We start from the raw sequence: 23,572 nt of genomic DNA on the forward strand, positions 1-23,572 counted from the left end.
CAGCTTTCTTTCTGTTCTGTTTGGTTCCAGTCTGCACACCACAGTTTTTGTTTTGTCTTGCCGATGTTTATCTTCAGCTGCTTTTCACTAGAGCCAATATCATTCAATATTTGTTTACAATTTGCAAACCAGGTACTCAGTAACTCATCTAGTGAAACCCAGATTTTTCCTTGAAGATTTCATATTAGGCCGGGCAGTCTTCCATAATTATTTTCCGTTAGCGGAAAAGGGTTCCACCTTATCCTCGCGTACATAGATAGAAAGGAGGCCCAGCTTCCATTTTATTGATGCCATTGGTATCGAATTTGTTAAACCCAGGATCTTTTTCCAATAGATACCTTCGAGGATTTCCCAAATTTCCCAAGAAATAGTTGGGGCGTTTTGAGCCCCATAGGTTAGCACTGGAATCGCCTTCTGTTGATGAAATCGAATAATAGGGAGTAGTGAGAATTTTACCATATTTCCTCTGGATCATTTGAGCCTGTGCCCTCAAATTCTTTGTTTTCCTTCTTAATTCCAGGTTCAATGGTTTATCATCCGTATTTGCATTTATAAACATTCCGAGATATTTTGACAGTCACAACTCTCATAGACGCTCTTCTCAAACTTCAGCCAAAATGTTTTTTTCTTTCCGCCAAGATTCTGCAACACCACTGTGAGGAAGAATTCTCAAATGTGCTAATTCCCTTCTTCCTTAGTGACCCCTAGCACCTTTTCTGGACTTTAGGACATTACATTTTTATCCTGGAGAGAGAGAGAGCCCTTTTTCCCACCCTCTCATGCATTTTTCTTTTATTTGAACTCCATTTCTTTTAGTTTTGGAGTCTGAAAAACTCCATGGGCATTATTTGTTTGCATTGTGGCACACAGCATCCTCCGTGCAGTGCCACAGAGAAGTCCTTTGGATTTCTGCTATGGTTTAAATACCTGGTCTTGGATAACTACTGTTTCCCAGAGCAGTGAAGTGAAATTTACTTTACTTACATTTGTAACTTTATACACTATAAACACAGCACACACTATCTTACAATAGGGTGCTGGATTGGTTACTTAGTATCCCCTTTGTCTATCTTCTAATGTACCATTTTTAGGTTACCCTTTCTACAATTAATGGCTGGTGGCAGTTTATTTTTTCCAACCATTGTGTGTTTTTAACGCAGGCTTCGTTTGCAGCTGCAGTATTGCACCCAGGGGTGCCCATTTTCTCAAAATGGCCTGATCTTCTTTTTTCAACATTTCTTGTTGGACAGGTCCTTCTTGAGATTTACTCTGTGCGCCAAACCTGGTTTGGTCCCTTTGTTCCTTTTGTCTTTGGCAGGATTCACTGGTGAAACCCGCCTCTGGCTCCAGCGTGTCTGGCAGTGCAGGAAGCAAGGGAGGTTCCCGAAACTCCCTGTGCTATCTTCCCTTGATTACAGGGATGCACCCTGCTGTGTGAGTGACAGTTAGCCTGCAAATGAATGGGAGAAACCTGCATGAAAGGAGGCTTTTTGGCTTGGAAGGCAGTCGACCAGTGGATGAAGGAATCTGAAGAAGTAATTGGAAGAGACGTTTGCTGCAACTCCTGGACCGTTGGTTTGCCCGGTGAAACCCTGCTGCTGTGCTGAAGCTCTGAATTTGCCTCGACGAGAGAAGCCTGGCAAAGGAAGACTTCTCCACTTGGGTTGGTGGGACCAATCGACTCCAAGATGAACTCGACTGGAACCCCTCTCTCTGCTGGCTGTACTTCCATTGCTGCTGCAGGAACTGAGTGCCAGGGGACAGGATCGACAGAATCCAGTGCATCACAGGACCCGAGCTCCAGGAAGACCTTCAGGCAAACTTGAAGCAGGACTGACCAAGCCTGAGCCCCCTCAACTGAGTGCTGGACCCCAGAAGCAAGGAAAGCCCACAAGGTGCCCGAGAGCCGCAGTGGTGCTATTCGCGAGAAGCTGAAACTGCGAAGTGCTGCTGATCTGAACTGAGCCCATTGCTGCCACTGACCTTCGAACCGTAGTGCAGGAGTCCCCAGACGTACTCCCTCTTGTCTCCACGACTGAGGCCCAGGAACAACAGGATCTGCAGGACCTACAACAGGACCAGAAGCCAGCTGGAAGCATACCTCAGACCGAAGGTATTGTGAAATAAGGGGTTACTTACCTCTTATCTGTGTAGCTTGCTAGCTCTCCGTTGAAACTTGCATTGGCACCCTTTGCAGAGTTGCTTGCATCTTTGCCCTCCACAAACCTCCAAGCTTGTGGCTCAAGAGTGATTTCTTTTTCAACAAACTCTTTTAACATTGTGCACGACTTTTACCTACCTTCAAGAAGTCCTTCAGCTCTCCTAGACTTTGCTCAAGTGACATTGGCTCGCTTGGCTCCCTGAAGACTGTTCTAACCTCTGACTTTTGTGTTTTAACTATCCCTCCAAAAAGTCATACATGCCTTACTTATATAGCTGGGAAAGGGTTAATCTACATTGCATTGGGGGGGGGGGGGGTTCAAAAGTGCGTACCTGTTTGAGAAACTTGTTAACCATTGTTTCCTTCCTTAACCTTTTCCTTTTTGCCACAACATCTGTATTAGCTAAAGGATAATAAGTGATCTATTAATGTCCACAGTGTCCTAGCTGTTGAAGCCACCTGAGGGTGTAGGAAATGCTGTGTGCCATTCCAAAAGGGTATCTACTTACTTTACTGAACTGAATGAGGGTATTTTGAAGTATATTTTTATTGTTGACAATTTCTCCCTTCTAAAGAAGGCTTATTTTAAAACGAACTTTGATTAATAAATAATTATTTTATCAAGAAACCTGGGGTATAAGTGTTATTTGAATACTTGTCACTGTGAAACTCTATGTTGCAACCCTACAGCTCACATTGACCCCCCTTGAGATGAGCCTGGCTGCTCATTCACTCTTCCAACTTGTGTAGTACAGGCTTATACCAAAGGTTAGGTTACCTATTGCCAAGAGGACAAGGCTGGTGTAGTCTCCCACAGGGTAACTACGTACAATCTTGCCTATTTCTAGTCCATTTTGATCTGTGTACTTTGTAGATTTTCCAGGCTTTTTTGAAGGCCTATTGTTGTTTGGTCTAGATCTGCATACAACATCCAACCCAACGACACTCCATTAATCCTTGGGTTATAGGTTATTGAACTATTTAAGGCCTCTTTCATATCTGAGCTAAAAAGTCCAAAAAGAGTGGATGCCAAAGAATAGCCTTGCTTTTTCTTGATCTATTAGTTTAGTTACTTGGTCGACCAGATTTAGCGTCTCTGATTCTGCCGGGTTCTAATAGATGTTTATTAATAGTAACCACTTGCAGATAGTCACTGTCCTAGTCTGTAGAGCAATCATTAGATGTTGAATGTACGGGCTCAGGTTTTGGTTTTCTGACACATTCCAATCCAGCCCATTTCTTATGATGGTTAACAAGCCGGATTTTGGACTGCCTTTAATTCCTTTCACAGCTGGATTAAGGTAGGCAGAGAAACCATCAATCAGTGGTTTCTCCCGCAGCCACATCTCTTGTAAAGATTTCTATTGTTTTCCCAGTTCGGGCTTGCCGTCTTAAAAAGAGGGTAGAAAGCCTAGAATTCCAAGATAGTATTCAAGTAGGTCCTCTGTGCTTATCTACAGGGAGCTACTTCTCATTCCTTAAGGCCAGGCTTCCCGCAAGTCATTCCCATGAGTAATCCCTCTATTTTACTGTCTTCCCTTCATGTTTCACAAGAGGTACTGCTAACCCCATTGTATGTATTAAAACGAATTTTTAGGGGTGTAGCATCATATACCTATTATCTACATTAGAGGTGGAGTTGTGAAAAGTATTGAAAAATCCTGGAAACAATAGGGACCTGGCAACATATTCTAACAATCCAGTGCAAGGGGATGATTGTTACTGTGTACAGAATCATTGACATGTTGGGGTGTAAACTTGGGCACTGGCAATAAATGCATATTCAGTTTCATTTAAGTGTGTATTTGACATATTATTTACAGTGAAATCGTAATGTACTCCTTTACCTCAAAATCCCTTCTTTTATATAACCCTGTAATATAAAAGAAGCCCCTAAATAGATTACATCGAAATTGCAAATCGGCTAGCTATATAATGCATTCCACACATACACACGATGCATCCCCTACCCCCGTATTTCCCTGTGAGGGCTTCATGGTGCGACTGCAGTTTGTCCCCGCCCACCCTTGCTTACTCACATTTTGCTCTCTCTTGCTCTCTCTTGCTCTCCCTTTCTCCCTCCAAAGCCAATACCGGCCTAGCCACATTACTAATGGAAAGAGGGTATACTCATTTGGAGACTGAGGGCTAACTTTGGGTGCCCATGCAGTAGGAGTCAAATGTACTCTCAAGCAGGAGGAGCACACACACAACTAAAACACAGAGCAACACTTTTTCAGGGTTCTACTGAGTTTTTGGCCAACGTTTGTGGGCCAAGAAAACTCATCAAAATTATTTGGGGAAGGGGTGGAGAGGGGGGGTTTGCACACTCAAGCCTGCCTCCTCTTTTATTTATTCCCTACTCCCCACCACTTAAAAGCCCTTACCCACCCCACTCCCCTATTCTTTCGGAAAAAGAAAACTAGCAGTGAATGAATGAACTTTGTACCCTTTTTCAGGCTTTGCATTAAGTCTGGCTGGGAGAAAGAGAGTCAAACAGCTCCGGACAAAAGCAGAGGGGATTCTTCAAGTTAAGCAAAAGAACTCCATGGAATTCTGCCCTAACGAAGGCATGCTTGGAGACACCAAAGGAAAAATGAATATTGAAGGATGGTTGAAGTTCCACCAGAGAGGAGCCAGCCACAGAAAAATTACTGTGAGGAGAGTTTTATGGTGTGTTTGCAGGAACAAAGGCAGCACAGGCCCCTAGAGCCTTCCAGTCGGAGAAGGGAGAGCCAGGGCACTTGCGTAATGATTAAGATTCTTGGGTATGTTCAGCACAAAAGGTCTTCGGAATCCTGGCAGTGAAGGAGCACCATCTATGCACAATCTGGAGCTTCAGGCAAATAAGGCCTTGCAGCAGGAACTAATACAGCTGTCCCCAGCAAATCAGTGGCAAAGAGAGCTGCAGAGGGTCCCTTCTGCTCGTGGAGAGGCAAAGCTTCGCTGTACGATACTTGGGCACATCAGAGGATCCAGGTGCAAAGCATTGGTCCTTCCACGAGCAGCAGTGGAATGCTGGTACAGACTTCCAGCTGTTGACAAGGTGAGTGAGTAAGTGGGGGTCTGCTTTTCTCCCCCTGAAGAAGCAGTGAGTGAACAATGGCACCCAATCTCGCACACCAAGCGTCATTCAAATAGGGGTGGTCAGCCAATGGCAGGTCAATCATTCAAACGCCACCCATGCTTATTGCATGTGGGTCTTGCACAAAAGAATTGTTTAATTAGATACACTCTCCATAAAACAATCACTTGCAATAATAAACACTTGTTTGGACATTTTTCTAAAGTCTAACTGTGGTTAGACTTCATCATAAGAGTTATCTTTTGGTATTAGGGACCCAACTCTTCATATAGGCCTGTAGTACACTAGTCGGTAGAGTGGCTGAGCAGCCAGGCTTATCTTAGGAGGGAGCAGTGTGAGCTGTAGAGCAATACAAAGAAATCGATACACACACAGATCCAAGGAAACACTTGGGTAAAGTTATATTAAAATATATTTATTTCTGAGGCTTTTGAACCTGCTTAGATCACATGCTATGCATAGGCAGACATCTAGTGGTAGTCGCGGACTATTCTATTATTTGTATTCGAAACTCGAAAAGGGACGTCGACAGGGCGTGTCGGTAATACTATCCCTAGTGCGACGTCCACTGTACCCATGGTCCTTCACGCGTTGAGGTCCCTCAGATTTTTCTTCCGGCAGCATAGTCGGAAGCAAGTTGCAGAGTTCCTTCTTTCTGGCTAACATCATTGATTATACAAGCTTTAAAAGTTAGATTTCTTCCTATCCTTTTGAGGCCGTACTGCCATAAGATCTTTGGCAATGGCTTGCAAGGACAGATTCTTCGTCAACTACTGCTTCGACCATCTCGACAAACTTTGACTGCAGCCTACTTAGGCCTCAACAAGCCTCAGTCCTTAACAGTAGGGAGAGTGAGGGGGGGGGGGAGGGGGGGGAGTCATAACCTCTTTCCTTTTAAAGAATGCTTATTTCCCTATTCTTCATGTCCATCGACTAGCTGCCATCTTTCCGTACTATGGAAAACAAACCATTGAAATGTTGCCCTTCCTGTAACTTCTGGAAGGACTCCCACAGGGTGTGCAACCTCTACCTCCCCAGGGACCGCCCTGAAAGGCATCTTCCCATCCCCCCTCAAGCACTCCCTTGTGCACCCCCTCCTCAAGAAACCCTCTTCCGACCCCTCCTGCCCGGCCAACTATCGCCCAATCTCCATTACTCCCTTCCTGGGCAAGCTCCTGGAGAAACTGGCCATCTCCCAGCTTAACCTCCATGCTGAATATGTTGGTAACCTTCATGACCATCAATCCGGCTTCAGAGCAGCCAGAAGCACGGAAACTGCTCTCCTGAACATCCGTGAGGACCTGCTCCTGAACCTCGATTCCAACACTCCCTGTGTTCTCATTCTGCTCGATTTCTCCTCTGCCTTTGACACTGTCAACCATTCCATCCTGCTCAACCGTCTCCGTGATAACCTGGGTATCACTGGTCAGGCTCTGGCATGGCTGACCTCTTTCCTTTCCGGTCGACCCTCCCAGGTCCAAATGGGCTCCTTCCTCTCCGACATCTTTTTCTCCACCTGTGGTGTCCCCCAGGGATCCAACCTCTCTCCCTTGCTTTTCAACCAGTATCTGGCACTCCTTGCCCACCGCATCTCCGCTCTCTGCCCCCACTTCCAGTGCTATGCGGACGATACCCAGCTCATTTTCAGGCTACCCTCGGCCTCCTCCTCTTCTTCCCTCATCTCCGACTGTCTGTCTGCTATCCAGGAATGGTGTGCCGCCAATGACCTCTGCCTTAACGCCAGTAAGACTGAGATTCTACTCATCGGCACACCCACTCCCTCCTTCCCTGCAGCTCTCTGGCCGGCCTCCCTTGGCCCCCTTCCTGCCCCTACCTGCAAGGCTAAAAACCTTGGGGTCATCTTCGACTCCACACTCTCCTTCTCTCCTCATATATCTGACGTCTCTAAGAAGTCACACTACCAGCTGCACCACCTCAGAGGTATTCTTCCCTTCCTCTCCTTCCCCCAGAAGCTCACTGTCTCCCGAGCCCTGGTTCTCTCAAGGCTGGATTACTGTAACAGCCTCTATCTTAATCTGCCTGCCTCCACTCTCCGCCCTCTGCAACTTATCCAGAACAGAACTGCGAGACTTGTCCTTGGCCTCAAGCCCAGGGACCGTATCTCTCCAGGACTGAAATCTCTTCACTGGCTCCCAGTGGCTGCGAGGATTAAGTTCAAAACCCTCTGCATTGTCCACAAGGCCTTCTGGGGCCTGAGGCCTAAATACCTTCAACTCTCTCTTCCTAAATATCTTCCTTCACGAGCCCTTCGCTCATCCGTCTCCAACTCCCTCATGGTCAGCCGCTTCTCGAAGCAACGAGCTGGGGGTAGATCTCTCTCCGCAGCAGGGGCCTCCCTCTGGAACAGCCTTCCTGCCTCCCTGAAACTTGAGGAGAACCATCTCCGGTTCCGGAAGCACCTCAAAACCTTCCTCTTCGCTTCTGCCTTCTCTCTCCCTCTCCCCTGCTAAACCTGCTTAACTCCCCACTGAAATTCTGCACTGAACCTGCATCTTGGCCACTCTCAGCGACCTCGGTCCAGGGCCCAGCCACTCTCCACTTGCACTGCCTCCCTGGCTCCCCCTGCACTGTGGGACTGTCACTGTATCCCTACAGCCCCCTTCCTAGCACTTGCTCTGCACTTACCTCGCACTTGCCACCAGCTGGCCCTTTTATTTATTATTTATTATTTTATTACGCTACTTACCGTGTACTGCACTTTCCCCCCCACCTCCTCCCCCTGCACTTTCTCCTTTTCCCCTTACCTCTGCACTTGCCCAATCTGAATGACACCTGGCCTAGTAGGATCGTTTGTCTGTCTTCCCCTTGTTTCCCTCCCTCCCTGCCTCGTCGCGCCTTGAAACACTTGTGTATAGGCGCGTTACAAATACCATATCATATCATATCATATCCCAGGTTCTGCAAACTTATTTCAGCCCAAGACACCAAAGGACTGTAAAACTAAGCGCTGGGCCCATCAGGCCCTGCAGGCCAACACAAAATCTTTGATGCACATACTCCCCATATCCCCCATTTCAAAGGCTAAAGAACCCTCTGTCTTTAGTGACACCCTTTTAGGGGCAATGCAGCACAAACAACCCCACACAATCAGAGTATCTCTACCCCTGTTCGCACAGGTTTTCAAAGCCTCATTGAATGGACCCCTGAACAATTCTACAAAGTAATGAGCAGAATTTCATGCTTTGTTGACTTTTGATGGTCACCCTGATCAACTCGCCAACCTCCAAGAGCCATCCCAGGGGGAGGCAGCTAAAAACCAGCCTACTGCCAAAAGACCACAACTAGACAGTGCCCAGCCAAGTACTTCACATGAAATGCCTGAAGACCTATACTATATTGACACTTCAGGCTCTCAAGACCCTAGATCAGTAGCAGACCAAGGGGACATAGATGACACAGACCAGTATTATGATGACGTCTACTTCATACAATCTCCAGACCATCATGACAAACCCGTGGCTGACTCCTTGTGGATAATCGGCTGCAGTATAATGAGCTCCTTTTAAAGGTTGCCGAACATTTTAAGATCGATACCCAAGAGGCACAAGTCAACAAGGACTTTGTAGAGGGCATCCTTGGAGATAAGAGGTCTGCAGCACAGTTTATACCACTCCTGCAGTCCACCCAGAGGCACATTCAGCCTTAAATTTTTTACCCCTAACCTTACGAGGGCAGTTAACCCCCGTATTGAAAAGATGTTCAGACCAGCCACCTCCAACCCATTATACATCTTGGGTCAATTTTAACAACCACATGAACACCCTTAGACTCTGCTGAAGCCCCTCCTGACAAGGAGAGCAAAACAATATGTACACTTGGCAGGAAAGTAGCTGCCTAGGCTGCATACCAAGTAAGTATAACACTGCGCTTTTGGCACGTTACAACTGCCACAAATGGGACGAGCTCTTACAACAAATCGACTCTGTCCCAAAGTCCCTTTAAAACACAGCTTTTAAACAGTTGCTGAGGGTAAGCAGGTGGCAAATTGCATACTGAAGAATAATCTGGACGCAGCAGATGCAGGCCATATACTAGCTGGCGGTATTCTCATTAAGCACCATGCATGGCTAAGAAAATCTGGCTTTAAGCTGGAAACTCAAGCCACCCTGTTTAATATGCTGATCGAACCAAACGCCTTATTTGGGAAAGCAGTCGAGGATGCACTGAAGAGTGCTATAGAAGAGTACGACACCTTCAAATCCCTGGCACAGCTTACTAACAAACCTTTTTTGTTAGTAAGCAGAGAGGCACGTTTATAGGCGCCGCTTTCGAGGACAAAATTCATCGGTCCTCCAACTATAGTCAGGGTGGACAAACTTCATCTTGGGGTTCCACGCAGGGCCAGTCCTGCCAGCAGCATTTTCAAAGGGAGTACAGAAGGTCTAGGAGTAGAGGCACAGCCTCCACCACCAGAGGCTCTGCCCCATGAAAGCAATAACCACTCGCTCCAGGTCCCCTCCCAAGCTTCTCCAGTAGGAGGTCACATTTGTTATTTTACCCACGCTTGTGAGGGGTTCACGTCAAACAAGTGGGTACTTTCCACCGTAGCAGGAGGCTGTTGGATAGAACTCATACAGAGACCACCAAACCACCCGCCAAGTCAAAGAACACCGGCTGAACAGTGCATTCTGCTGGAAGAGGTCAAAGCACTGCTGGAAAAGGCTTGTGCCAAAGAAAGACCATACAATGCACCCTGTCCTAGACTTGCGCCCTGCAAACACATGTCAAGCCACAAATGTTTTGCATAATGCTACAAGAATTAATCCCACTGCTAAAACAAGGGGACTACATGGCCACATTGGATATGAATGATGCATACTTTCATATTTCAATGTTCCCAGTGCACCGAAAATTCCTGCGCTTCAAAATAGCAAATCAACGCTACCAATTTTAGGTGCTCCCCTTCAGCATAGCCTCAGCTCCAAGGGTATTCACCAAGGTATTGGCAGTAGTGGCAGTGCACTTCTGCAGACAATCAATCCCAGTGTACCCTTATCTGAATGACTGGATGATAACAGGGGAGGCACTTGTCTTCCCCACAAAGCTAATGGCCTGTGGACACAGATCACAGCCGAAAACCATATCAACGTTCTAGAACTACTAGCGGTACTCCAGCAAGCTCTCCAACTGCATCTAACAGAAGTTCTTGCAGACAGCGCCAATGCCATGTTCTAAATAAACAAGTACGGAGGCGCACACTCTACAAGTCTGTCCAGGCTATCCCAGAAATGTGGAAGTGGGCACTCAAGCAGAACATGCTCCTAGTGTCTCAACACGTTCTAGGGGAACTCACTTCTCTAGCAGACTCTCTAAGCAGAGATCCTCTACCCGAGGAACACGAGTGGCAACTCAGCAGAGGAATTCTAGACAATGTCTTCTCACTCTGGGGTTATCCTCCTTTAGACTTGTTCGCCCCAAGTCTATTCACACAATGCCCAGACTTCGCATGCAGGTTTCCCCCACCCAGGTCCAAGGGAAACACCTTGTGGATGAGCTGGTCAGGGAAATGTGCTTACGCTTTTCCACTGACACCGCTCCTACAAAAGATGCACCAGGAACAAGCGACTCTAATCCTGGTGCTCCTATGTGGGCAAGACCACCTTGGTTTCCACATCTGCTCAAACTGGTGATCTGTGAACCAATCAAGCTCCCGTGCCCCCACAACATGCTGTCCCACCATGGGGGGGTTAGAGGGGACAACATTCCACCCACATCCTCAGTCTATGAACCTGGCAGCTTGGCTCCTGAAGTCAGAGTTTGGACATTTAAAATTACCTCAAAGGTTTATGGAAAATGCTCCGGGAGGCACGCAAACCTAACACCAGGCACTGCTACTTCAACAAATGGAAAATATTTGTAATATGGTCCCGATCAAAGTATGTGAACTCTATTGAATGTACTCCTTAACACATTCTTCTCTACATGCTCCACTTACTAGAGTCTGGCCTAGTAACTCCTAGCGGCTCTGTCCGCGTACACCACTTACAAAACAAGGTGTCCTGTTGGAAAGTTCCTGTTAAGGATTTCATGGAAGGAGTAAAGAGACTGTACCCCTCCCCCATTTCCAACCCGCCTCCAGGTTAGGATCTTAATGTTGTACTCTCAAAGCTCATGGGTCCTCCCTTTGAGCCTATACACAAATCCAGCCTCAAACACCTAACATCCAAAACACCTTTTTCTGGTATCCATCACCTCAGTAAGAAGGATTAGTGAGCTACAAGCGTTCACTGCAAGACTCTATCCACAAGGGCACAGTAGTACTTAGAACACCCCCTAGGTTTTCCCATATATTCATATCAAAATTCCCATGTTAACCAATCCGTTGAACTACCCGCTTTCTTTCAAAATCCATCAAACTCTGCTGAGAGATACCTCCATACACTGGATGTAAGGAGGGCAGTTTTGTACTATGTAAACAAAACAAAACTACTAAGAAAAACAGATTAACTGTTCGTCCATAGCACCTGGCAGGGAAGACGATCACGTTTCAAAGAACACCATCTCCAGATGGATAGTATAATGCATACAGCTCTGCTATTCCCCATCAAATAACTCTGCCTTTCACACCAAGAGCTCACTCCACCAGAGGTACAGGAGCTACTTTGGTTTTTATTGCAAACGTCCCATTAGACTCCATTTGCAAAGCAGCTACATGGAGTTCCAGACATACCTTTACTCAGCATTATGGCATTACCACACATTCTAAAGCAGATTCACAGGTGGGACAAGTGTTCCTAAAACATCTATTTTCTGCCGGTCCTTCTCACAACCCACCTCCGTCTCCTAATACTGCTTGCTAGTCTATGCATAACATGTGATCTAAGCAGAGCCACAAGCCTCACAAGGGTTACATTACTCTCTGCAATTGCATTTGTGATGCTTGTATCTGCTTAGATTCACTTGTGCCCACCCTTCCTCCCCTCTTGGAGTAGAAGGTGCATAGATGTTTTTTCTGGCTTGATCACTCCTTATCTGCTTTATTACATTTGTACTCGTGCTACATTTCATGCTACCTCATGTAGGAAACAAAACAAACTAAGGGACCTCAACGCGTGAAGGACCATGGGTACAGTACAGGGGACTTCACACTAGGGATAGTATTACTGACACGCCCTGTTGCCATCCCTTTTCGAGTTTCGAAAAACAAATAATGTAATACTCTGTGACTACCACTAGATGTCGGCCTGTGCATAGTATGTGAATTTAAGCAGATAAAAGCATCAGCAATACGATTATGGTGGGTAATGTATCCCTTTTATACATACACAATGCACACAAACAAATCTAAAATGCAGACACTACTAATAAAATTCAATTGAAAAGTGGAATAGATTCAGAAAAGGAACAATAATGCAGGTGAGTACCTTTTTTCATATACTTTTCACATAAAAGCACTTGTGTATCCCCTTTACAGAATTCATTTTAAAGTGAAGTAAAGGTACGACAGAACACAGTTAGCAACTGGTAAGTAACAATGTAACACTCTTCAAGAGGAATTTAGGCAGTCTGTATTCTAACTAAAAAAGTATTCCTATTTCAAGGTGTAGAGGAAACAGTATTGACAAAGCCAGTAGGATCAAGAAGATGGACCTTTGGGAAACAAGCAAAAACCGGGACATCACCAGTTCTGGTGACAATCTTACAATCTTCAGAGAAAAGTTAAGTAACCAGTCAGTTGTTCCTGCCTGTAGAAAGCACAAACGCTCAAGAGGAGCCTTCCTCTAGGAATACAGGTTGCAGGACCTGCACAATGGAATTGAGGGCAACTCCCAAAAAACGTTAGAAACAGCTCTCCCAAAGCAAAGGAGCACTGAAAGTGGCCAAGGTAAATGTAACCCAACCCCCACAGTACCTGAAGAGTGAAGTTGAAAATGTCACTGGTTGCCTTCCAGCTGTAACAATGAAGACCCTGATTCCTGCTCCTTGGTCGTGGTGATGAAAGGTGGGACCTTCAGTGGACTTCTGCGGCAGCACCCGAGAGAAGGGGGGCAGCAAAGGATTTATTTGACTCCAGCAGCGATTTATGTTTTTGGCACCTTTTTCTTAGCACCAATAGGCAATGATATTGCTGGTTAGATTCTTTGTTTTCTTCGTCCTGAATTCTTGAGGGGACTCTTGGGAGGAGAATTGAAGAAATTCTTGAGGCTGATTTTTCCCACCCACCCAAAAGAGGAAGTTGTTGAAAACAGGGTCAGGACAGCTGCATGGCTTCACTGGTACTTGTGCGGTTGTTGAATGTGCTGCCGGCGCCTCTGCTTGTCTTCTGCTTCGGACTTCCAGTTCCAGTGGTCGACTGTACCTGTAGTCCAAACATCCTCACCACCTATGCTGGCACCCATTCATTCACCTCTCTGACCCTGCCAATCACCTGGGGGCTGGCTGTCCGGCAGCACAGTCAGACGCCTAGTTTAAACTGGTTTCAGCCAGGCACAAACCTACAAACGAAGGACAGGGACGTTTCAGGACCTTACCTCACTTACTGCCTTGGCTGATGCACTGGATCCTGAGCGGGCTTCACAGGAGAATCCCGCCAAAGACCAAACTCACAAAGGACCCACCCCCACCCGGAATGATCAGGAGAGCCCAGAAGGAATTTACAAATGAAAAATGGCGAAAGATGATGACTGGGGCCTTTTTGGAAAAATTATCATCTAGGGGTGCTGCACTGCAGCTGAGAAATCAGCCTGATAGTAACTTCTACAAAAAGGTAGACAAAGTATCCACTGCCACCGGCCATTTCTGTCTGTTAGTTACTGTAACAAAAAGTTATGGGAGTAGTGGGAAAGTAGTTGCAATGTAACTCCCCAGCACCCCAAATAAGGTGGTGTGTGCTGGTGCCACTAAATAAAAGGTAAGATAAGTTCTCCAGCATTGGATCTTTCATGGATTCACATGCTGAGAATATTCCCCGTCGTCAGATTGGGACCCTCGGTACACATATATAGCCTTTTCCTATAGGAAAACTTCTGACACTTTTGTGTCCTATCTACGTCCTTTTAGGACCCGCCTACGCATGGTCCGTAGGCCGTCCCAGTATAAGAGGCCCGGCCCCGCGGCTCCCCTTCAGATTTCAACCGTCTCCAAAGTAGTGGGATCTCCTCGCGTCGTCTTACTATTTTGTACAAGGTTGTGTACCTGGAGTTGTAGTTCGAGGACATTTTTCCTCCATGGCAGGAAAAGCGCTGTTCCGTCCATGCGCGACGTGCGGCTTGAAAAAGGTTTACGAGGGGGGCGGACATATGGATTGTATATACTGCCTCCACCCTCATCATTCGGCTGATAACTGCGACATATGCAAAGGTTTTTCTCAAAAGACCCTCAAAGACCGAAATCGTCGGCTGGTGGCATGGCCGAATGATGGAGCGGGGGCATACCCCCCTTCGGAGGTAGGCTCCACACAATCGGCGAAAACATCACACCGCGCTGCCTCGTCGGAACCACCGGCGAAGAAATCTCGACCGACGGAAAAAGAGTCATCTCGGAGTCATTCAGCTAGAGAGTCCTCGTCGAAAAAATCGTCATCTTCATCAAAAAAGTATGACAAGGAAAGGCCGAAATCCTCCTCGGGCTATCACCATAGATCGACTTCCAGTCGAGTAAAGGCAGGCCAAGTGTGGAAAAGGCGGGACCGCCTAAACCACCTGCTAAGTCACCGTCGTCGACGGCGGTCCAGTCATCGGCCACCCTGCCACTGACGCATGTGGTATCCACCGTCCCACCGTCAACGACTGCGACGGTGGCCTCGTCAACGGGGTTTCTCCAGGAAGCCTGGAGGCCTGAGGTTTTTGATCCGACCCCCCCCGGATACTTTACTGCAAGAACAGGCTGTGTCGCTGTCCTCAGGGGAGGACGAGAGCGGGAGAATAGCTGGCCCGGCAGACCTAGGGATACGAGTCGTCGAAGAGGGAATCCGGTATACCAGTATCTGCCCCTCTTCTCAATCCTCAATCTGTTTTGTCGTTGGAAATTCTGTCCACGCTTCAGTCTTTGGTACAGTCGTTGGACCAGAGACTACCTCAGGCAAACCTGCCACAGTCACCCGTCGACGAGCCGGGCCCGTCCCATCCGACGCACTTATGCACGCCAATCTCAGGCACTCTCACCCCAAGAGGAAGGTGAGCTGCCAGATTCGGAATCTGACAGGGGAGCCATGTCGGATATCTCATCATCCCCCTCCAGGGATCCAACCTGGGAGTCAGAGGTGGAGTTAGAAACCCCAAGAAGCCCAGCTCACCCGTCCCCTCCGGACGACATTGCATCATACCATTCTATGATGGAGAAGGCGTGTAAGGAATTTGGTTTGTCCCAGGAAGAACAGAAAAAGGACTGTTTTTTGTTCGACCACATGGGTAAGAGGAGGAGGTCTGTGTTCTCAATACCAATACTAGACCACGTGTGGAAGGAGGGGTTGCAGACAATGCGTCACCCCTTTTCGGAGCCGGCAGTGAAAGGACGCCTCGAGAAAAAGTTTAAGGCTCCAGAGTCTACCCCCAAGTGTTTATCCTCCCAACCAACGCCGGAATCGGTGGTGTCGGCGGCAGCGGCGAGGAAGGCGAAGGCCCAGCACAAGTGCACGACACCGCCTGAAAACGAAGCAAGACGCCAGGATGCCTTTGGCAAAAAAGTGCTCTCCATGGGAGCAACCACAGTAAAGGCCGCAAACTCTCTGGCTATTGTAGCCAGATACGACAGAGAGATGTGGCACAGGCTAGCGCCGTTGCTGGATCATCTTCCGGAAGAGCATAGGATGGCAGCGATGTTACTTGTCCGAGAGGGTGAGGAAGCCTCCAATCACGCAATAAACATCGCGGTGGACCTCGCTGAGTCAGGCTTCAAGCAAGTCAATAATGGGGTCGTATTACGACGACAGTCATGGCTTAAGTGTACCTACTGCAGACCAGAGGTACAATACAAAGTTTTAGATATGCCTTTTGAGGGAGACTTCTATTTGGAGAGAAGGTAGACGAGGCCCTAAAGGGAATGAAAGAGGACTCGGACACGGCACGTTCATTGGGTGCCATCCAGAGTGGCCGAAGCTACAAGTCTTTTCGTCCCTTTAGAGGGGCTTCAGGTAATTCCAGATTCTCTGCGTCTGGAGACAGATCCTTTGGCAGGTCGGCTTACCCCTCCCAGGGATACAGGCGTGCTTCCCAAACGGCAAACCGACGCCGGAACTTCCAGACGTCCAGGAAGAGACCATCCTATCCGTCGTCGTCGAGAGACAAGCAAAATAAAGATCAGCAGTGACCGACAACACACCGTTCTGGGGGGAAGAGTGTCCGCATATGTCGACGAATGGGAACGAATAACGACGGATCAATGGGTGCTGGACACAATAAGGAACGGACATTCTCTACAATTCAAACGCAGCCCTCCGCACATTACACCTGTGTTCGTTGCTCATTCCCATCTGAGGGTACTGCAACAGGAGGTAACACTCATGTTAGCAAAAGGTGTGATAGAATTATTTCTACCAATAGCGTTTCCGAGGGTCCCGAACCTACTGTCCTGGGACAAAGGTATGGTGTGGCATCACAACCCGGACAGTCTCAATCTCACAGCCTGGCTCCTGACTTTTCGGAATTTGGTACCTTAGACGTTTCGGAGGATTGCCAGAAAATTCTGCAAGCGGCTCGGGCCCCTTCTACTAACAAATCTTACACCTATAAGTGGCGAAGGTTCTGTGAATGGTGTCGAGGACAACAAGGACTACACCCGTTAAAGGTGACTCCGGAGCAAGTTCTGCCTTATCTGCTTCACTTGGCAGAGGGGGGTTCATCTTTCACATCGATAAAGGTGCACCTGGCGGCCATCTCTAGGTTCACGAGGAAGAGACAGTTGTCTCCTTTATTCAGCGACAGGTTAGTGAAACACTTCATGAGGGGTTTATTTTGAACTTTTCCCCCAGTAAAACGTTTTCCACCAACATGGAGTCTCAACGTAGTGCTGGCAGGCTTAATGAAACCACCCTTTGAGCCTATGGCCACTTCGGCCATGAAATTTATATCGTGGAAGTTGGCGTTCTTAATTGCTATCACGTCAGCTAGGAGAATCTTGGAACTGCAAGCGTTGGTCGTAGACCCTCCATATATAAGATTCTTTAAAGACAAGGTGGTTCTGGCAACTAATCCTAGTTTCGTTCCGAAAGTTCCTACAGTGTACCACAAACACTCGTCCATTGTCCTCCCTATTTTCTTCGCGACCCCATCATCGGCAGCGGAAAAAGCTCTTCATACCTTGGACGTTAAGAGGGCCCTAAAATTTTACCTACATCGTACACAAGAACTCAGGTCTACTCGACAACAGTTCATCGCGTATGGTCCGTCGACGAGAGGAAATGCAATTTCTAAGCAAGGACTGGCTCGGTGTGTCTCATCGACGATTGCGTTTTGCCACTCCAAGGCCGGAAGGCCGCTGCAAGGGCATCCTAGAGCCCATTCTACAAGATCAACGTCCTCTTCAGCAGCATTATGGGCAGGAATTCCGCTAACGGACATATGCCAGGCTGCGGCATGGTCGCTGCCCCATACGTTTACCCGCCACTACTGCCTTGCGAGGCAGCAGGCAGACGAGGTGCAGGTGGGAAGAGCAGTCCTGCGCCATCTGTTTCAATAAGGTAAGCTCTACACTGTGGAGAGTTTTTTTCTACCTGTTGGTGACCGTATGCTTTATTGAGGTACAGATATATGGGTAAACTTATTTCTTGTGTACCTATGCATTGTGTATTTTTTGGTGGGTGTATGTTGCATTGCATTCTCACCGCCGTCTTCCAGTTTACTGCTATACAATCTATTCCAAGCATGTGAATCCATGAAAGATCCAATGCTGGAGAAGGGAATGGTTTCTTACCTGTAACTCCATTTCTCCAGCATTGGTATCTTTCATGGATTCACATGCGCCCGCCAGCCTCCCCGAGGTGCAATGTATATGCCTGATAGGTTTAACCCTTCCTACTTTGGGGGGGCCGAAATCTGAAGGGAGCCGCGGGGGCGGGGCTTTTATACCACGACGTCCTACGGGGCATGCGTATGCGGTCCCCAAAAGGACATAGATAGGACACCAAGGTGTCAGAAGTTTTCCTAGAGGAAAAGGCAATATATGTGTACCGAGGGGTCCCAGTCTGACGACGGGGAATATTCTAAGCATGTGAATCCATGAAAGATACCAATGCTGGAGAAATGGAGTTACAGGTAAGAAAATATTCCCTTACACAGAATAACAATTGCGAAAGACATTGTTGAACCTATGACCTTTGTAAGACTTATCAAGAATTGGTTGAAGTTAAGTGGTTAAATATTGTATTTGCAGTTGAATAGAGAGCAAGCATTGCCCAAGCCAAAAGTATTCCCCTATTAATACTGAAAGCCTCTCTAAAAGCCAGAAAGCAATCCAACCAAGAATTTGAGTCCAATAGAAGTTCATCCTTGCCTAACATACCAGTATGCAAGCATTACCCGAAGCCAAGAGTGGCACCAAGGCGTCTGGGTTAATTACTTTGGCTAACAGTTTGCAGAAAGGTGAAGGCAAAGTTGGGGAAGGGGAACTTGCTGCTTGTAGAGATTATTTGAAGTTGGCACAGTTTGTATTGCCGAAGACTTCTCTCTACAGAGAGAAGTGGGTCATACAGGCAAACTGAAGTTCTTGTTGTGGCAGATAGACAAGAGAGGGGCAAAGAGGCTGCCCCTTTTTGAAGAGCTATTCAGAGGAAGAGTGCCTTGCCTGTTTGAACGTGTTGAAGTACCTTGACATACATCTTGTTAGAACAAAAACTTGTTACAAATCACAAATTACTGAAGCTGTGGTGGCATCACAAAATATTGAAGCTGTGTTTGTCAGTAGATGTATATCTTCAGTAGTACAAGTGAAGTGGAGTACTGCGAGACAAAGGAGAATGTCCTCATGGTACACTTGAGAAGTGAAATTTCTGAACTAGAAGCAGACTTTCTGTGAAGCCATCCTGAAAAACCTACTGTGAATCGTGAGTTTTATAAATAGTGGAACAAGAACTGTTAACCAAGAACAGTATTTATCTAACAATTGTAGAAATAACTTCTTTTGAATTGTAGCAAGTCTTCTTGGATTGTCTGAAGCGGTGGCAAAGCATCGTGGCTGGGAATACCATTGGTGCAGTTTTGAGGAAGTGGAAAGTTCATATTTCACAGAGAAGAAAAGACTTTACCTTGACATTGAAATATCAAGAACTGATCTGAGACCGTCTTGCCTACAGGGATTTCCTCAATTCTTTTTTGTTGAACATTGGAGTTGGATTCTTTTTTTTAACCCTGGGGAAGGGAACTCACCCAGGTGTTTATCAAGAACATTTGAATGTTATTTGAATTGCCATATTTTTTCTTTGTATTGAATGTTATAAGCGTGAGGGCCAACCATCCTGTGTTAGTGTTTCCCCTTAGTTTTGTTAAGCAGGGAAATTCTCCGCAGAATAAGGATAGTTAGGCGTTTAATATTTGTACCTTTAATAAAATGGCATGTGTTGAACAATCATAAAACAGTTGTCCGCCTCACATTGCTGACCACTCACACTAGGCACATAACTCGGACGACAATATCTCTGAGACATTGTGGGGCACCACTGCCTTAATAGTCATAAGGACTCTTAAGGCAGAGTACATTAAAGCAGAGCCAGTCTCTTGTCAGACTTTGTATTGAGCCTGGCTGGGAGAAAAACCAAGTCCAAAACCCAAAGAAGCAGCAAAAGTAGAATTCTGCCCTAACCAGTATAAATGCATAGAAAATCTGTCTGAGTTTCTGAAAATGTGTATTCAATATTTCATTCTTATTTTTTCTTGCCTACCTCTAGGTGTGGAGCAGATATGCTAAAAAGCTTTCTGACCTGGCAAAACCAGAAAACATTGACTTGGCTGTGCACTGCATGAATGAATTAATCACCAACGCACTGCACCATGTGCCCGATGTTCTTACTTACCTGTCTCGACTGAAAAACCAAAGCGTCTTCAACTTTTGTGCTATTCCACAGGTAAGTCGACATTGTAGAATTCAAAGTATTTGTTATTCTGTGTTCGGAATGTTCTGAGCAATGTCTTTTGCCACCAAAACGTCTGACATCATGCATTTAGTAGAAAACGTTTATGCGTTTTTGAATACTTTATTGTTGTAATTGCCTTGTAAATGGTATGAAAGCACTCCTGGCTCTACTTCTGGGCAGAAGAGTGACTTCTACATGAACAATCTGCCATACGGGTGTAGAAACACCCATGCAAACTAAGTCCCTCATTTCCTAGTGCAAAACTCAAAACACAGGTAATGCATTATTGCTTTATTTGCAAGTCTCCAATTGCAAACTATTTGAATGGAATTTTGAACTTTTACCATTGTACGTGTGTCTCATTTTACTCATGTATCCCTTGCACTTTTGTTGTACTACGTGTGATCCATTTACTGCTGCAATGAAATAGCAAAAAATGTCAAGTGGCAGGGTTTGTCGAAGATGGCAGATTGAGCGGATGTGCTTTCTGCTCTACTAGTGTACCTTTTGTATTACAGCAAAATCTGTCACTGCTCGGAAACCCCTCAAGAAATGGACCACTAACAATTGCACAGAGGCTAATCACTGGGGACTGAACCTGTGCAGGATCAGTGTATGAAGGGCCCATAAGGTGCACAGCGCCTATTTTGAGACCATGCAGACTGAGACCGAAGACTGGCGGGGGTGCTCCAAGCACAGACGCTATCTATGCTAGGGCCCACCCAGGCACCAATCCTCTTCTTCCTGATCTCCCGATGACTGAGCAGACTGGTATGGCTACTGCTTGAAGGGCAGACAGGCCTTGCATTATAAGGCATTTCTGGGGGTTGGACTGTGGTGAGAATAGCAACGGGAGGGTGATGCCGCTGAGCAGGGGTGGTAGAGCTGGCTACTTAGAGGTCCCGGACCACCCTAACTACACATTACTGTTGAAGGCACCGAGAAGGCACAGAGAATGAACGCAGATTGTGCCACTGACTGCACGCCTTGTGAAGATGGGGCGGCCGGTGCTTTTTGGCTACCATGCCAGGTACCCTCGGGGAAAGGGCAGCCATCTTGGTAAGTGCGACAGTGCACTGGGGCAGGATCTCACCTGGTAGTACTCGGTGGCTTGGTGATTGGGACCATGAGACCAAATTATGCAAACCTGCACCCCCAGGGACCCTTAGAGTGGCACAGAACAGAATGTGGGTCCTAAGAGGAGGCACCAAGTGTATTGGAACGCCTGGATTTTCATATGACTGCAGACATAGAGCGAAGGGGCGGGGCACAAGATCACGGGAGAGGCCCCTAGCAGCTGGAGAGGGGCCAATTATATGGATGCATGAGGAGCGAGCAAGGAGATCTGAGGTGGTGTAAGAGCGGTGCTTTGGATTCGATAACTTCCAAGGCTGTACGCAAAGTAAATGATCCTTGTATGCAGGCTTTCCTTGTATCTTCCAAGAACTATGACGAATTGCGGGTATTCGTCCCTTCTCCCCAAGAGGGAGCCACCCTCTTTGCGGCTAGGGAGGTGAGCCTGCTCCGCAAGGTCCTCCCTAACGGTCATGGGAAAGTGGGACCTCAATAGGAGTGACTCGCGTTTAGGCGACAAGAACTTCAGTTTCGATGAGGAACTCCCTAGAGCAAATACCATTTCGAATGGGTTGTGTCCTCCCACTTATTCCTAATCTTATGATGCGTATCACTCTAGCTTCGCTACTTCGGAAAACATTTTTCGACAGGGGGTGCTGTCTGCAGTGTCGAGTAGATGTCCCTCAAGGGCCTCCGTCGACTCCATCATCAATTTAAATAGCGCATGCAGCGCCCGTTGGCTTGAAGAGTAATTACGGTGTGATTTTTGTGAGAAAATGTTAATCTACTCCTTCGATGCCCAAGTCAGGTTTAAAATAATGCCACAACTGCGGGTCGAAAATGTTGTTTACGGATCCTCACTGCGTCTGCCTGTGGTGTCTGGGCTCCGACACCGTACCGACGACTGTGGGTCCTGTCCGGCCATGACAGAGAAAGCTCTCGGGAGCGTAGAGGTAAACTGGCAGTGGGGAGGTTAGTTTCAGAGTCATCTTTGAAGCGGGACAAAAGTCATGTAGTTGAGACTCTTCCCGATGTAAAGTCAAAAAGGTCCCGATCGAGGAGTCGATCAGGGTAGTCTGTCTTCTTCCTTCAAGAAGGCAAAGGCGCGACGCCATAGGTCTCCTTCAACCTCAAATGAATCGGATACCCTACGAAGTCAGATTTCCTGGTAAAGTGGGACGCTTTTCATACAGAGATGTTGCAAATTTTCAAGAATGCTGCCTTAGCCCCCCTCAAAAAACTCCACATGCCCCATGCTCCTGTCGCTCTGAGCAAGGACGATAAAGGGAAGTCGAAGGCTAAAACTTCGAAGGTGTGATCTATGCCCGCGTCGCATCGGGAAAGTTCTCGATCTGACCAAAAGTCGTCGACAAGTTGAGAGCCGAGTTCTACTGTGGTTCTGACAAAAAAGCACAAAGATAAGAAGGCCTCAATGTCTTTGCCGACTCCGTCTGAGTCAGAGCTGTCGACACCGAAGCCGAATAAGCCGGCGCCATTTTTGAAGCCGTCTGAGGTCACTTCGACATTGTTGAAGCCATTGATCCAAGACGAGGTTTATAAACCTGTACATAAAAAAAAAAGACTACTTTTAAGTCTGTCTGCAGTTTGAGGGGTCACCACCCTTTGGTCTGCAGTTTGGCACCCCCAATGTGCCAGAAGAACTAAATTTCAGACGAATCAAGACTGAGAGACTTGTACGACAATCTCCAGTCAGCTAGTGGCTTGGACAACTCAGCAGAGTTTGGCAGGCCTGACCCCTCCGAACATGCAGACTCATACAGAAGGCTAATGGGGGGGGGGGGGGGAGTCATTGAGTTGATGGGATGGAGTAGGCCTACCCAATCGTACGAACAAAATGACATGACGGACTACACGATTTTACTATTCCACATGGCCCTGCAGAAATAAATATCAGCTAATTGGGAGAACCCGGAAGCTGGGGCTGCAGTTAACAAGAACTTCGCAAGGAAGTACTTGCCTTCCAGCAGTGACCCGGAATACCTCACCAAGTATCCCATTCCTGAGAGCTGGTAGTTCAAGCAGTTTTGTCGACCAGACAATCATCTTCTACTTCCACCCTCCATCGGGATGTCAAGAGGGTGGGTAGATGCTTGGGCAAGTAAAGTTTTCACTGCAGGCAGTATGGCCTTAAAATCCACTAACGTGACTTGCACACTCTAGATTCACGTTTACCCTGTGGGACTGTGTTACTATGGCGGCTGAACAC

The 23,572-nt window shown here is 47.1% G+C and overlaps 1 protein-coding gene across 1 annotated transcript in view; it reads left to right on the forward strand.

Moving 5' to 3' along the window:
• Positions 1–23,572, forward strand: part of FDFT1 (farnesyl-diphosphate farnesyltransferase 1) — a 258,645-nt gene that overhangs the window by 184,525 nt on the left and 50,548 nt on the right. The window contains exon 6 of the mRNA XM_069605736.1: positions 20,086–20,262. Within this exon, the coding sequence (XP_069461837.1) occupies positions 20,086–20,262 (177 nt within the window). The remainder of the gene's footprint in view (positions 1–20,085; positions 20,263–23,572) is intronic.

This window comes from Ambystoma mexicanum, chromosome 4p, assembly GCF_040938575.1.
Source record: "Ambystoma mexicanum isolate Mex_15411 chromosome 4p, UKY_AmexF1_1, whole genome shotgun sequence".
In the NCBI taxonomy this organism is placed as follows: domain Eukaryota; kingdom Metazoa; phylum Chordata; class Amphibia; order Caudata; family Ambystomatidae; genus Ambystoma; species Ambystoma mexicanum.